This window comes from Fringilla coelebs, assembly GCF_963513975.1.
Source record: "Fringilla coelebs genome assembly, chromosome: 3".
Lineage (NCBI taxonomy): Eukaryota > Metazoa > Chordata > Aves > Passeriformes > Fringillidae > Fringilla > Fringilla coelebs.
Genome location: NC_140030.1, coordinates 60315048 through 60331873, shown reverse-complemented (window position 1 = coordinate 60331873; position 16826 = coordinate 60315048). Strand labels below are relative to the sequence as shown.

The following is a 16826-nucleotide window of genomic DNA, read 5'->3' as shown; positions in this document are numbered from 1 at the left end:
GTCACAAAGTATCAGACAGTCTACAGTGCCTACAGTGTAACTGTCCACAAAATTACCTGTTGGCCTTGAGGACTCTGTAAAATCTGTGCAACAGCAGCAAGGGTGTCTGTGTTAGCAATCTGTGATACCCAAGGATCAGGCAAACTCTGCGCCACATTGGCTGGAGTAACTGGAGTCACAGGTGTACCTAAAAAAGAGAAAAATCAATATGCCAAAATATTTTACACAGAAAATAAAAATAGTGTTAGAGAAGAAATAACTGCTGTTATTAAACACTGAGAAAAAGATAAATTGAAACTATTTTTCTAACATACATGGGAGTACACAGAAACAATACAGACTCACATCAACATTCCTCAAGGAGCAGAATTACTTAGTGACAGTTGGGACTTGTGGGACTACTAACAAAAACGCTGATGAAGGCAAATAAATAGGTTTCACACAGTATTCCAAAATATTCAGTGGAAACTACATATACCAAAAGATAATTGTTAGCCATCTACTTGTCAGCTAGCCCAAATCTCACTGGATGTGCACTTTATCCCTTTAAAATAAAGTCTTAAAGATTCTACTAAAAATTTCAACCTGCATCAGCTGGATTAATGAGGATTGCTTGTTTTATTGTTTTTTCTCAACAGAAATCCTGAGACTAAATCAGCACTCTGATAATTAGTTTCATGCCATAATCCAGAAGAATCCTCCATAGCCACAAATACTTTTGTATTTATAGCTCAGAAACAGAGGTATACCAATGAACTCTAAATATGACTAGATTACTGTTTTAAAAGTCAATTTGCATCAGAATTTAAAAGTTATGATTTAGTGTAGTCAATTTAATGTAGTCATACTATATAAAAATAAAAAATACTGAGCTGGAAGATGCAGAAAATGCAATCTAAGATCTGAAAATCTCACATATTTGCTTTGCCAATGAAAGCTAAGGTGAATTTGTCCGTCTCATTCCTTTTCAGCATGAGATCAGCAAAAGGTAGGCTACAAAAGCAGGATTCAAAAGCAGGATTCCTATCTGGCCAATTTACCATATATCCCAACCTCAAAAGAAAAAATTTTGATGAAGTGAAAAGTTAAAAATCCATTTTCCTGCCATGTACCTACACAAGCAAGGCAGATGCTCAGAGCACAAAACGATCAAGCCCACTTTTATAATAATGTTTTCCTGTTTCCCTGATCTTGATGGTGTTTGCAATATACTTCTTTCTAGCATTCATCTGAGTGAGATATTTCAGCATGTTAACAGGCAACATACCAAAGCTGACAGAAGTGTTTTGATTCAAAGTATGACTTCCATCTGGTTTTGTTTACCTGGCGTATTGTTGCTCATAGCAGCTGTAGTGCTGGGCAAGACAGGGGTCACAACGGGAGGAGGAATTCCTGCTGCCATATCCAAGAGAGGCTGAATAATTTCACTCTTGAACACATTATTCTTCTGCCATAAATTTAGCACTCTAACAATTTTACTCTAAAATAAAGAAAAGACAGCAAAAGATCTGAGTCATGCTCATTTTTCTTGTTATTGATTATGGAATTCTTAGCTAGCAACTTTAATCTGTCTAGACTAAAGAGCCTTTAAGTCTGCAAACAGTAAGGACAGTTATATCAGTTCGCACCAGAGATGTCTTAACTACGAACCTGAAACTGATCCTAGGCAACAGCAAAGAGCTACTACACACAGGTGACAATGTTCTCTCAACCAAAAATGTGACTGTCGTTTTGGAGGATGACATGGAAGGAAAATTATTTTAAGGAAGCATCTTAAAGCATTACTAATAATTAAAATAATCAATTATTAGTCTGCTCATTTTTTATAGTTAACATTTATAAATGCAATTCTGTTCTGCCTGTGAACCAAAATCATTTAAGTGCACTGAAAAATGGGCATATACTATGAAGACTGCTAAATATTTTTATTAGAAAAGCAAGCTCTCTTGACAAAGTGAGGAATTTAAAAGATTAAACTAGAACACAATTATCTGCCTATTGAAAATACATAGCAATATTTAAAAAGGTGGATCATGGGGAAGGAAAAAAACCCCAAAATTAAGGCTTCATACAATTCCATTAGCTGTAACTCATTGTTCAGCTTACATTTCTATTACATTTTTTCTCTATTACAACAGAGGCATTCTATTACATCACAAACAGATCATAATTTTGATCCGCTTCCAGTCTTTTTTTCAATAAGCTTAACTTTCACCAAAAGGAAAGATTTTGCTTTATTTTGGGAAAAAAAATCAGTTGCATTACAAAGAGCAGGAAATTCTTCATAGGATCTGTTGTTTGCTGTCACAAGGTGGTTTAATTACTTGAGTTCTATAAAACAAGAGCATAGAGCACTTAGCCACAGTGTTCAAAACAAAGAAAAAGAAGTCTATTTGTCCAGAACTAAAGAGGATCCTCAACTATAATAAAGAAGTGCTGAATTTTCACTGCATGGAAGTGCAATTTAGAGTTCCCTTAAAGAAATTTCTGACGGCTTCCACTCAGCATTTCAGTATCTGAGCCGTTCTTCTTTAAAGTCTGTATTATCAGCAGTCCTTGTCAAGTCCATCAGAGGCTCTAACTTCCCTCATCTCTCCAGAACAGGAATATAAAACTGTTACTGTGGCTCCGTATCTACCCACACCTTGGACTTTCTCTGGGCCAGACAAAGGAATCAGTGAGGTGTTTTTGTTGTTACTTTAAATGAAATGTTACTGCATTTCTGTTTGATTTAAAAACAAATTCTACATTTGCTCATTTTAGGATAACTGCTGTGTTTCTCCATTATGCCTTTCAATCAGATTAAACATCAAAATGTTACAAACCTTGGTACATATTTTGGTCTCTGACAGCTCCGTTTTTTGCTAGGCAATGTACAGGATAACTACTTTCACAGCACAAAGACCCTCCTATAATATTGAATTCATACACAGCACAGCAGCAGGACTTAGGATTGAAAAGTACAGTTTTATGCTAAGGTGAAAAATATCCTAGAAATGAACCTGACAGGGCTTTTGTGGACCCTAAATAGACTAGGTTTTACTATCTTCACATCAAACACCTCTAATGCAATATATGAATTGACATGCATTGAAATATCACAGGCAAATAGTGCAATTTCTTAGCCAATAAATTTATTATGTATTCTTTAAACTAGACACAAACTGAGTATTTGCATCCATCCTTGTTCCAACCTCTCCTTCTTCAATACATCAGGGTCTTTCTGTATTAGTATATTTCCCAAAGTAGCAAGCTAAATGAGTTTACAAAACACACTAAAAAATAAAAGTTAAAAAATTGTGCCTATTTATAAAAAAAAAAAAAACACCATAGTAAAACACTATGGAATTGAAGCAGCACAAGTTAATCACACACATAATCTAAAACCAGATTGGAAAAATGTCATTTAACTTAAATAACCTGTTCAGCAACACCTCAGAACTGAGTTGCAGAAGAGAAGACAGACATCCTTAGCCAAGTTTATCCAACCAAGCAAAATTTCCAGGTCCTGACACATTTTCCTGCAGCGGTCTTAACTACTCTATAAAGGCAGGAATCCTAAGATAGCACAATGGCTAAACGTGCCTTAATCACCTTCCATGGATGCCTTGGGTTTTTGTATCTCTGGTTGAAAAATACAGCTCTAGGAATGCATGTAACTATTCTAAATACAACTCTTCCTCTAGCATTCAGCCTCACTTACCACTTTACCTAATGATTCTGTTACACAAATTTCTTTGAAGACAAAACCCCTAGAATCCTCCACCTTTTTGCAGTTATTCAATAAGAAGAAACATTATCTATTTTACAACTAAGGGACAAATATGAAGGAAGTCAAACTGCTTGCACTCTGCTATTTCCAGCCAGAATCTCATGGCTATTTCAACTATTGTGGTCCAAGGGAACAGCTGAACTAGTGAGTCAAACTATACAAGTTAAACCTTATTTAGCTGCTGGATAATCATGGAATCAAGAGAAAGACAACCTTTTCAAAACTCTAATTAATCTCCCTGGATGTATTTTTTCCAATCCCTACACTAAGACAAGCATCATTAAGAAATACATACACAGGGCAAGTTTATAAGTAGATCCCCTCCAGTAAGTAGAAAGTCAGATGAAAATCTTTATTCTTTATAGATGATATGCTAAATATTGTTTTAACTAGAAAGATCTGTAAGTGGTTTACCTTGTCATCACCAGGACAACGGTACAAGTTCTGGAAAGTGCTGATGATGTTATTGCTGAATCTTGGCGCAAATACATCCTTTTCTTGTCCAAATTGATGCCGGGACTGTCTCACGATGGAGTCAATGACGTACAGACCAGGCACCTTGTACTCTGGTTTGCACTATGAAGAACAGTAATTTTAAAAGCACATATGTGAAAAATAACCAAAACCATTAATGGCAGAGCAAATATAAACAATCCTCTCTAATTTTTAAGTGGGTCCAAGTATACTGAAATGTTCTTTATTTTATAAACTGTCCTGGAAAATGAAGCTTTCTCAAGTAACATCTAACCTCCAATGTTTAAATTATCACATCTATATGCATTATGAAGAGATGTAAATGGTAGAAAATCAATTTCTTACTGCTAAAGAATTAACTTTTAAAAATCTATCTATTAAAAAAAATAGTACACAAACCACATCCTTTTAAAATGTACACTCTATTTTAAAAGTACTGCATAAAGCATGACCAAATTATGATCTCTATGATCAAAGCAAACAAAGTTAAAATTTGTTTACTTTATTTTACACTGTTGTAATTAGGGTGTGGTATATCCTCCCCTGCAGCAGAAAAACACATTTATGGGGACATCTGTTTGGTTGAGAATATAACAATATCTATTTTACAACTCTGGAAAACTTGCATAATTTACAAAATACTAATTAATTATGTAATTTTACTTCCTTAACAACTAATGGTAAAATTTTTGTCTTTTAACTGCAAAGTAATTACACCACATTACTACAACCAGTTTTAACACAGAACAAAACATGATCCAAAAAGTATAACGAAGTCATCATCAGAACATATTATGTTATGGATTCATTTAATAAATATTGGGCGCATATCACACAAGGTATTATGGAAAACATGGAAAAGGACACCCTTCTCCTCTCTGGTCCTGTAGACATATTATGCAACTAAGTTAATAATCTTTAATAAAGTGCCAAACAAACACTTCAGAATATTAATTTTACTATGCCCTAGATACAAATGTTCTGTTTTGAAAAGTGTTGATTTACTAATACTTGCAACCTTTAGAAAGCCACCTTTCTTTAGGTTCTAAACATGTTTCAATGTATTTAAGTATGGCACTCTTTATTTTTAGAATGTGTGTGACATCGTTTTAGGAATATATGTGCATCATTAAGCCAAAATTGGATTTAAAACACTGTCTTCAGAAAATCACTTCAATGTATTGTAGCCTCTGAAATTTTATTTAAATTATTAAACAAGAGTATTCTGCATACAGAACAGACAGGTATATAACTTTTCACAATATTCAAATTAATAAAGCTCTCAGAAATTTAAAAAGAAAACACAGGACATGTATTAGCTGAAGTATTTTAAAACATGGCACATAAAGAAAGCAAAGTATGATAATAGTGTAATAATAGAGATTGTATGGAAAAGGCAATAAAATACAAGTAAAAAATTAAATAAAAATTAAAACTGGGGCAGTTAACCTGCATATCCCTAATCTCAGATGGAACAGCCTTTGCACACAAATATTTACTTATTTTCTGGGTGAGTAATCAGTAATGTAATTTGATTGCTCGAAGAAATTAAATCTGTCTCTCCAATGGAATAACCTTACATATATGAAGTGTGATCATTTGCCAAAGAATAAAGCAGTCGACCAAAATAACAATAGACCAGTGAGTTACGTGGCACAAAATTAAGAATGTCAGAGGCAATTATTTTATATGAAGTTTCAGAAACATCATGAAATTACAAAAGAAAATACCGGAGCTGCGAAGGATAAGAGCAAACTATCTGAGATGGCATTGACATCATTCTGGTCAAGTCTACAGCAGATTTTAATGGAAGATTCAGTCATCTTGAGCTTTAACTTCAAGTGACTGCTTGCAGAAAACATCCAATTAGTCTCCAAACATACAATTTAAGCCCTTTAATATCAAATACCTAGCTTTCATCTGCTTAGCAAAAAGTTATTATTTAAAGTTATTAATAAGTTGTACATTTCAGTAAATTGTTCATGAAATAATTAAAAACCCCTCAGCAAGATGATCAAGGGGAATCATCTAATCCAGGGCAATCATTAACAAGGTTATCAATAAAAACATGTATCTGCCTTCTCTAACCAGCAATGAACAATGCAGAACTTCCTCATCGAGCAGTACTGGACACTGAAGGCATGTAAAGATAACTCAGAGTAGCTTGTGGAAGGGTCATGAACAACCAGTCCCAACCCTGACAAACTGCCATTCAGTCATGCAGAGAGAATAACTTCCCTTGTGCCTATGAACACTGAACTGCCAATCACATCCACTGTAACTAAAAAGCACTGTTTGGAACTCAGACAATTCTGAGCTAATTTCAGGACGTAGAACTGCAAAGTGTTATTGGTCAGAGATGGATAAGATGTATTCTTGCTCTCCTACTCCTGTGTTCACCTGCAGCATTGAACAGGGATCAGAGGATAGTGATCCCTGTCTCAGAGATGGAAGAAGTCAGAGTCAAGGACCCAAAAGACAACTACTTGACAAAAAACTAGCAGTGTTAATAAAGTATACTACGGGTCTTCACTACTGCTTTGAAACACATATGTGACACTTTTTCCACATAGACCAATGTACTAGTACCTAAATATTTCACTGATAACTAGTTCCAAGACAGATAAAAACACCAGGCTGAAGCTGAAACCTGTTTACACTGTCCAGCCACTGTCAAAAGGCACCACAGAGTGGTGGAAAACACTGGACAACAAAGAATAAAAAAAAGTTAATGAGTATGACAGGTTACTAATACAGAACAATACAGACTGCTTTGTAAGAAGTGTATGAGAAGGAAAATTGCATCCAACATTGCAACATTAACAGCCTAACTTCTCTAGCTTGTCAAAACTAAATTTCCATTTGATCATAATTTACTGCTATTTACAAAGAAAGAAGAAATTCAGTACCAAAATGACCAACTGACAATTAGGTACTACTCAGAGAAGCAGGGAAGACTCACAAATTTGAATCCATGCATTTCCAACTGGAAGCAAAATGCAGTTTTTACCCAAGAATAATTAACTGTTGCTAGAAAAGAAAGTGCTATAAATTTCTTTGCTAGAAAGAATCTTTAAATTAATACTACCATCTTCCCAAAAAGTAATTCTAGTCTAGCCATATAATTTTTTTTTGTTTTCATTTGCTTGCAAGAACCACCAACTGAAATGCTACATCTCCTGCTACAAAAAAAGATGAGGCTGAAGGTCATCTTCCCGTCAGCTTTAAAATCAATGGGAAAACCTGGCAGAAAAGCAAAAGCAACTGCCACCAGCCAAACTGTTAATTGTTTTGCTGTTAGCTGTTCACTGACAGTCTCTCTGAACATTAAAAAAATACACAAGAAGCAGTCCTAAAACAGTATCCACAGTGATTCAGATCAAAGAATAAAATGAGAACAAAGTATTTGTCGTTCTGCATCATGGGATATGATCTGCTGCCGATTATTAGCAGAAACTAAATGCGACTAAAAATGGAGATCAACTAATATGTGTAAAAATATTAAACCATATGTGAACCTAAACCCCCACTTGGCTGACTTACCTTTTGAATGAACTTCTCAACACTCTGTACGACATGCTTGTAGAACTGAAAAATACAGCAGTATTTCAATAGAGAAAATATGAAAATGCATATACTTGTTCAAGTATGTTGCCATATTGATAGCAAAACCAGAAACAGAAACTTTGGATTATTAAATGGCAATCAAATATCTACAGATGAACATGCAATTTTTCTTAAAATACTTAATAGCCTATAAAAGAGTGTTTCTTCTTTTTCCTGAAGGTTTTTTACACTGGATTTTTTGAAAAGCAAGCTTATTTACTGAGAATAGGGGAATAACATAATTGTTCCACCAAAACACATAGTTATTTTACTGTACATGACTGAAGATGTTCACCTAATGTTACGAAACATACAACTTCTCTGCATTTCATTAATATATAGCATCGACTGCATACTTTTTCTTTAAAGTTGGCCTGTCTTTCATGGAGTTGTTTTTTTAAATCTCACATATAATCACAATGGCTCTAAATCATGTCAGTAATTGAAATAAACACTTGCACAATTAAATGTTGTCATTGAAATGGTAAGAGTGGAAGTAGGATTTCCAAGTTGAGTACATAATAAAACATTTGTGTATAATTTAATCGTTTAATTAATAGAACCATCTATTATGATTTACTACTTAAGTTCAATACAAGTTTTCAGCATTTCCATTATATAGCAACACACAGGCTTTAACTTAAATTGACATACTTAAGAAGCCACTGAATTTCACTCTTCAGTCACCAAATTACTCTTTCCCAATTACACAAAACACCAATATGGATTTCATTATCTGAGAACGTATCTGCATTGTCAGCAAAGGAATGTAGATAGGAAAAGCATAAATTTGGTCTGTCGCCTTTTCTACCTCTCTAGCTGTCACTGAGTTTCCGTTTGTTTTAATGCTTAACACTAGTGGCATACTTCTTTCTGTCACCGTTTTTCAGTGACTTTTTCTGCTGTGCTGTTGTTTAGCAATTAGTTTTACTTTGTGGCAGGAATAATCTTTAATGAGTGCACTAAGACTTGAAAGTAAAAACAATTTGTATCCAAGCAACAAGAAAACTGGAATCTATGAACAATATCCATGAAAAGGTATGCTAGGAATTCAGAAAAATGAACAGTTGTATTGATCCAAAGGCATGCATAAATTTTGAGGAGGGAGGAAGGGAGAGAGAGGAGAAGGAAGGGTGAATTGTAATTTTCTATTTATTCATCTGCTAACAGGCATGCCAGTGTTTACTTTGTAAACTGAGGGAAAAACCCTGTCTTTCAGATCTGATGGAATTCAGATGGCGACAAATTGGTTTAATTCTTTCTCACATATGACAACCAGCAAATGAGAGTCACACAGCACTTTTAGGCTTCTACTGCATTCCCAGATATCACGTATGATCATAACTTGGAAATCGTAAGCACAAGGGAGGTGGAAAGTTCTGAAGCAAATTCTTTAGACTATTTCACAAAATTATTTTGACATACATGAGAAATGTAAAAGAGGTCAAAAGAATTTAACTGGTTTCATACCTTTATAGCCTTGATTGCTGCCTTGGTGATCTGTGTCATTTTAGCTTTAGAAATGGGTGGCTTATAATCATTTAGCGAGTACAACTGCAAGAAAAGAAAAAAACATTATCAGAAATATAATCTGTAGTTGTAAGCAGAATGCATATAACATATAATGTAAGATTCAAAATGCTTAAAGGAGAGCAGGTTCTTCTTTGCAATGGTCCCTATATACACACCTAGCTTTACCAGCACTAAATACTGGAGGCATTTCAGGTGAAGTTACAAAATAAATGCTTAAAACATGCAAATACGGTAGCTCTTATTAAGTTTTCCAGGGTAAAGACACTGATACACTTGAATACCTTTACGGAAGCATAACAAAACTTGAACTTAGTATATTCGTCATCATATGCCTGCTGAATCTGGTCTTTTCATTTCCCATTAAACAAACGAACAACAACAAAATCAAGCCCAGTGAGCATGAGCATGTAGCAATTTGGCACGTAAAACAGACTGTAAAAAGAATAGACTTAATTCATTCACGCATTAACCCAGGAAAGTAATATATTGAAAGTATTACAAATGTTTAAGCAAAAATCCAGCTGTGTTCTCAATTTCAAGCAGAACATCTTAACTTCACTAATATCTAACCAGCAAAAAAAACAGAGCACACAGGTAGTATAGTTTTGCAACAATGTTCTCCCTGGATGCAGTATTAACTCTGTTCATTTGACTGGTACATACATCTCCCAGCAGAAACAATCCAGCATGACAGGTATTCATCAGAAATTTGCTGCACAGTGAAACTTTACACGAACTAAATTCACAGCTATGACTGATGGGTTGTAATTAGAAGTAACTCCTCCCCAAAGCTGTTTACTTGTTGTGAAAAATCTCTGATTATCCACAATATATGATTTTGAACAAAATGCTGTTATTTTCTCCTTCAGGTCTAAGTGTTATAAGAGAAGGGACTGGCTGATATTTGCTACTTCCAGACATAAAAAGATCAGACACAAAGTGCCAAACCAGATTTAAGGACATTATTAACTTATATTTTATTTTTGTATATAACACATGTTTAGAAGCATGTCAGTTCAAAAATGGAGTTCTGGTAACAGGAATGATCATCCATAACCAAATTTTTATTTCCTTCCTAGAAAACAGGAAGAATTACAGTTCTTCCATAAAATAGTAATTGAAACAGAAACAAAGCCAAAAACCCCTCTCCCTTCCTATACAGCCTGAGAAATGCAATATAATGAACCAGATTATCCATACAGATATTTACAATATCTTTAACTTCCTAATATTTTCTCAATTTGTGTCAAACTGCTAGCTCAGAAAACATACTTCAGAATTGTTTATATTTAATAAAGCAAACTGTAAAACTGAACAGGATCACACAGTGGAAAGGATTAGACAATCTTAAATTTAGGTCATGCTCCCCAAGTTGCTTATAATAATTTATCGTTGAAGGTAATAAGTAGATATTCTTTCATCATACTTGAGTTTCCAAGAGACAGGGATTTGTTCTCCTTGTAAACATGAGATGCTTTTTTCTATCCTTCCCTGTCAAAACCAGTTTTAACCAAAACCTCCTATAGCTGTCAAAACACAAAATGAAAAAAAAAGGCTTGTCCAAGCATAAGTGTCTGTCTTCTCAGCTTGAAAGGATCTCCATTAAAACTGTGAAATTAAAACCACTTCACAGCTAGACATCCACTTTTAAAACAACTGTTACTACTTCTCACTAATGCTAATGCTAATTGCTGTTGCAAAATATTCTGAATTATTTACTGCTGCTCACACGGCAAAAGCAATACATTTCTAAAATGGAGGTATATGAATGCTCTTCACCACCACAGGGAAAAGAGAGAAGAGAGGCAAAACCCCAAGTTGCTAATCTGTTTCTTCTCTGTTTTCACAGAATCACAAGGTTGGAAGAGACCTTCAAGATCGAGTCCAACCCATGCCCTAACACCTCAACTAAACCATGGCACCAAGTACCATGTCCAGTCTTTTTTCTTTTCAAACACATCCAGTGATGGTGACACCACCACCTCCCTGGGCAGACAATTCCAGTACTTTATCACTCTTTCTGTAAAAAACTTTTTCCTAATATCCAACCCTTGGCACAGCTTAAGACAGAGTCCTCTGTTCTGTCAGTTGCTGCCTGGTGAAAGAGACCAAGCCCCACCTGACTACAACCATGTTTTAGGAAGTTGTAGAGAGTGATAAGCTCACCTCTGAGTCACCTTTTCTCCAGGCTAAACAACCCCAGCTTCCTCAGCTGTTCCTCACAGGGCTTGTGTTCCAAGCTCGTCACCAGCCTCATTGCCCTCCTCTGGATGTGTTCAAGCATCTCAACATCCATCCTAAATTGAGGGGCCCAGAACCAGACATGACACTCAAGGTGTGGCCTCACCAGTGCTAAGAACAGGGATGACCTCCCTGCTCCTGCTTGCCACATACTATTCCTGATACAGGCCAGGATGCCATTGGCCTTCTTGGCCACCAGGGCACACTGCTGGTTCATGTCCAGCTGGCTGTCGACCAGTACCCCCAGGTCCCTTTCTGCCTGGGCACTGTCCAGCCACACCATCCCCAGCCTACAACATTACAGGGGATCATTGTGGCCAAAATGCAGGACTCGGCACTTGGACTTATTAAACTTCATCCTGTTAGACTCTGCCCATCCATCCAACCATTCCAAGTCTCTCTGCAGAGTCCTCCTACCTTCCAACAGATCGACACACACTCCCAGTTTAGTATAATCTGCAAATTTACTGTTGAAAGACTCAATACCCTCATCCATGTCATCAATAAAAATACTGAACAGAACTGGCTACAGTACAGACCCCTGAGGGACACCACTGGTGACTGGCCACCAGCTGGATGCAGCACCATTCACCATTACTCTCTGGGGTCAGCCATCCAGCCATTTCCTAACACAGCAAAAAGTGCTCCTGTCCAAGCTGTGGGCTGCCAGCTTTTCCAGTAGTGTGCTGTGGGAGACAGTGAGTTTTGCAGCTCACTGTTCAGCTTCCAGTTGCTCACAGGTAATTACCAAAATGTAATCACTCATCCTGGCTACTGTTTGGCTGAATGTTGTGCAACTACAATTAAACTACTTCTGGGAACACTACAGCATCAGAAACTTTTTGTTTGTATAGTGTTTCTTAGCAGTGTCATTTTGGGAGTTCCTGGTCAGCATTCTCAAGCCTGAAATACTAATCAGTAAAAGCAATTTACAAGTACATGAGCAAATGTGAAATCAGCCTAGATTCAAGAAGCCAACCTTGTCAATCTAAAAACAGTCCCAGATGAGATTGGCACAGGAGCTCCTTTACCTACAACACACACAGCTGTAAGGAAGGAGAACGACTGACACACACAGATACTCACAGGGACCACACCTGACCAGGCCATCAGCTTCAAAATAATCTGGGCCCCAATGGGGCAGTTCAAAGTATCAAGGAAGCCACCACACAGGACTGGGAAACAAGCAAGAGTTGCACACAACTGACTCTGAGACATCCTGTGTGCAGTCGATATCTTAGCAGCACTTATCAGGAATATGCCAAAAGCCAACAGGACAACTTGGGTTGTTGCCAACATCTCGATACTTTATTCGAGGTAGCAAACAGGCAAATTTAGCATTAAGGACTGATCATTCAAGGGGGAAAGGCGGTGGTGGAAAGGAATCAGTAAAAGAGTAAAACAGTACTTTTTGGACAATGGTTACATCTGTTACAGATTTTAACAGCCATTTAAAAAACACACAGATCCCAAATTTAGTACATGCAAAACACCAAGAAAAGAAATTTCTTCAAAATCTATTTTTCCTTAATTATCTTCAAGAAGCTTTTAATTTACTATAAAACATTGCATTCTGAAAAATGTATCAATTGCACCTTACTGCTGAGGTTGCATTCTATCCCACTGTCTATGTAATCAAAAAAGATACTAAATAATATCAATCCCAGTGCGGACACCTGCAGGACATCACTTCATAGTGGTCTCCATTTGGACACTGTAGCCATTAACTACAACTCTCAGGATGCTGACATCCAGCCAGCTCCTTATCCATCAAACAGTCTGTCCACCAAACCCATTTTCTCTTACTTCTAGGCTGACTAGAGAAGCAAGACTTGGTTGCTGCCTCTCTAGTAATGAAAACTTTGGTTTGTCATCCAGGATAGATGATTCTTTTAAGACACTTGGAATTTGAAGAATGAGGAGTTAAAGACCCATGCATTATTTTAAAAATCTGTGTTTATATCCTAGCTTAATTTTTCCTGTGTGCCCTTTTCTACAGATGTTTAGCTAAACCAGTTTGCCCTCTAAGACCAGTGTCTTAGTTTTCTAAGACACTCATGCTCACTGCAGAAGGTAATTGCTTGTCCTCACATAAAAGAAGTCTTTAAGTAAACCAGAAGAAAAAAAAAAAGCAACATGGTTAAATAGTAAAGTCAAGGAAATTCTCTGAAATAAAATGATACACTTGAGAAAATCAGTAGTAATATTCAAAGGGATGGGGAGGAGTGGGAGTGACCATAAACTCTGGCTGGCAATGTATGTACAAGAGATAGTGCAATCAAGTTTGAGAAACAAACAGAAGAAAGCATGAAAATCAGTGGTTTTCAGAAGAGGGAAGGAATTGCAAATCTACTCAAGTGCTTGTCCCGGACAATCAGCACTTACAGGAGGACTCACAGGAGATAAAGCCCTACAGAAAAAGACACACATACACACACCAGTTTTGTTTAGTTTTTTTGGGGTTTTTTTAATCTACATACTAAGGAAAAACTGATCCCACATTAGAATCCTCCTGAAGTGTGTTTACAATAAGGTAAATAACAAGCATACAATGTGAAAAATAACAAAGTATTAGAACAGAACTCCAGAATGCAAGACTTGATAGCTATGATTCATGAATTCTCATTTAAAACAACCTCAAACTTATAGCTCTGAAAGACAAGAAAAGGAACACGAATTTCTGACAGGGGTTCAAGGGGAGAATTAGGAAACAATGGATCAGTTAGGTTAAATGTTTGTACCAAAAAAACTGCATATATTACTTAAAATAAATGTATTAGTGGGGATACAGATAATTCCATGCAGTTGTTGTAAGGAAAGGCAACATCCCAGTATACTGTTCTTCTCTGAAAGACTCCAGAAGCACAGTGAGAAATCACTGATATAAAACCAACTGGACCACCAAAACACATTTACCAAAGATCTCTCACAAAAGCCTCCCAAGAAACTAAGCCATCCTAAACAGGATAGTGCATGACAAATAACTCAAACAATTACTCCTTAAATACAGCCAGTAAACAATCTGAATGAACAGTCAATTGGTGCATGGCAAAGGGAAGTCCCAACAGAACCCACTTGTGCCTACTGTCACCTATATTCTGGTGAGGACAAAGATTGCCAAAAGTTGGAGAGGAACATTGGTGACACTACCAAGTAGTAAGTACACAGGAAGTAGTGGACACTGGCTTTTAAGCTAGCTATTGCCATTCAGCAAAGAGATCTGCTGATCCATGAGAGATTGCATTAAAGATATCAACTCAAGAGCAAACCAGAAAAATCTCAGTAGTAAATGCAGTAAATGGACATTTAGATCTATATTATTTAGGCAACAGTACTAACTTACAGGGCAGTCTCAACTGTACAATCTCCAAGGCTGGCATGAAATCATCAGGGATAACTAAAACTGCGGAGAAGCTTTTAAGTGAAGAACAAAGGTTCTTCAGCTGGTGAACAGGATTACTAAGGAGAGGCATATGTCAATACAACCTCACTACTGAAGATAACTGGGAAGGACCTTCCTCACCCAAGGAGCACAACACATGAGACGAGCAGGGAGTAAGCAAGAGTCTGGTTGGTGGATGTAGTTCCAAACTGCCCAGCGTGGTTGTCCTTAGCCTGTAAGGGCAGCTCTGGCATGCCTCACAGGGAATTGACTCAGAACCTTAACTGTCACCATGAACTTGCTAAGTCTGTGCCCTGACACCATAATGAAACCCACCCACTATTTTAAATAACTGTATAAATTACAGTCAGCTATCTGTCTGATAGTATAAAATGTAGCTCTCTATTTAAAAGGTCTTATTCAAATGAAGTTCCAGCCTTATCACATCAAGCAGCTGCACTTTTTTCACAGTAGAAATACAATTAATTTCAGAGGGTTGAAAGTGAAACACTGTTATCTTCAAGTGCTAGGTAAAACCATAAGTTTCAGACGTTTTGAAACAGACTAGTTCACATTTACAAGCTGGAATAACAAAGAAAGGAGCAGACAGAAACCCACATGTAAACTTAAAAATAACACTTTAGAGCTTAACTGCCATATCATTACGAAAAAAAATCTTCCATTTACTAGCCATTTACTGCTTTTCTGGATATACATCAACTCATATGAAACAATTGCTCAAAGGCAAAAACTGATCATTATCTTTATATGTCTGATTACTACTAAAAGATATTTGAATACTGACTTAAACTGTTTTTTCTAGTTATCTTCCCAAGCTTTATGTTGTAATTTGCAGAGTGAAAGTATTTGCACCATTTCTTATATGAAAACCCAGTAAATACAGACATTGGCTGTTGAAATCTGAGGCATTGCTGTGGAAAGCACCACAGTGTATGGAGCCTCTTTTTAAAATATGCATTGAGAACTTCTTTGCAAACACTGAACACTTATCACCTGTTGATGATGTACATACATAATAAAACCTAATTTAAAAACCACCTTACAAGCAGATGGATCAATTTATTTTTCCTATTCATTTAGTAACTGATTTTGCAGCAGAAAAGAGAATATGCTGATCTCAATCAACCCAAAATTTATCTCTCATCTACCCTACCATCTCGAGAGAAGAAACAGACTCCTGATATTTGCCCAGAAAAGAGCACTGCTCCAGTGACCTACCTATTCACCCAAGAGTCACTCTGACACAAAGAATCTCCTAAGCAGTCACCACAACACAAACACAACACCTGGGAGAAAGCTGCTTCAGTTAAGGTGGAGTGACTTAAAATAAACTGAAAGGTTTAAAACAAAACAACAACAACAACAACAAAACTGCAAATATACATTAAAATTTTTACACAAAGCTTTGTTTTGTAGTGTCTGTTCTTGAACTATGGCACATTACTCAGAACATTAAAGATGAAACATTTCCTGTCTAAAGGTAGATGGCATTATCACACAAGGACAAGGAAGGAACAATGACTAAAATTCTACAGAATGGAGGAGGGGGGGGAACAAGAGGGGATGAGGAAAGAGTTACACAATGACAAGTTACAAGGAGTCTGACTGATAAGGTAAACCATTTTCAAACTGTTAGCTCAGGTTTTGAAAAAACAAGTGTTAAATAACTAAGTTAGAAAGAGCATTAATGAATGATTCCCGTATGACCTTTTGGGATTAATTTTATTTTCCTCTGGGAGAAAAAGCATAGTCAAAGTTAAGAGAATACTTTCAAGTTGCTGTAAAAAATACCACTGT

The 16826-nt window shown here is 36.4% G+C and overlaps 1 protein-coding gene across 2 annotated transcripts in view; it reads right to left on the bottom strand.

Moving 5' to 3' along the window:
- SCAF8 (SR-related CTD associated factor 8) overlaps positions 1–16826 on the bottom strand; it is an 88237-nt gene that overhangs the window by 58522 nt on the left and 12889 nt on the right. For both annotated transcript variants that reach the window (XM_084203535.1, XM_084203534.1), the window contains exons 2-6: positions 9323–9406; positions 7790–7834; positions 4187–4348; positions 1324–1480; positions 57–187 (exon numbers count right to left, since the gene is read on the bottom strand). In XM_084203535.1, coding sequence (XP_084059661.1) covers positions 57–187; positions 1324–1480; positions 4187–4348; positions 7790–7834; positions 9323–9406 — 579 coding nt within the window. The remainder of the gene's footprint in view (positions 1–56; positions 188–1323; positions 1481–4186; positions 4349–7789; positions 7835–9322; positions 9407–16826) is intronic.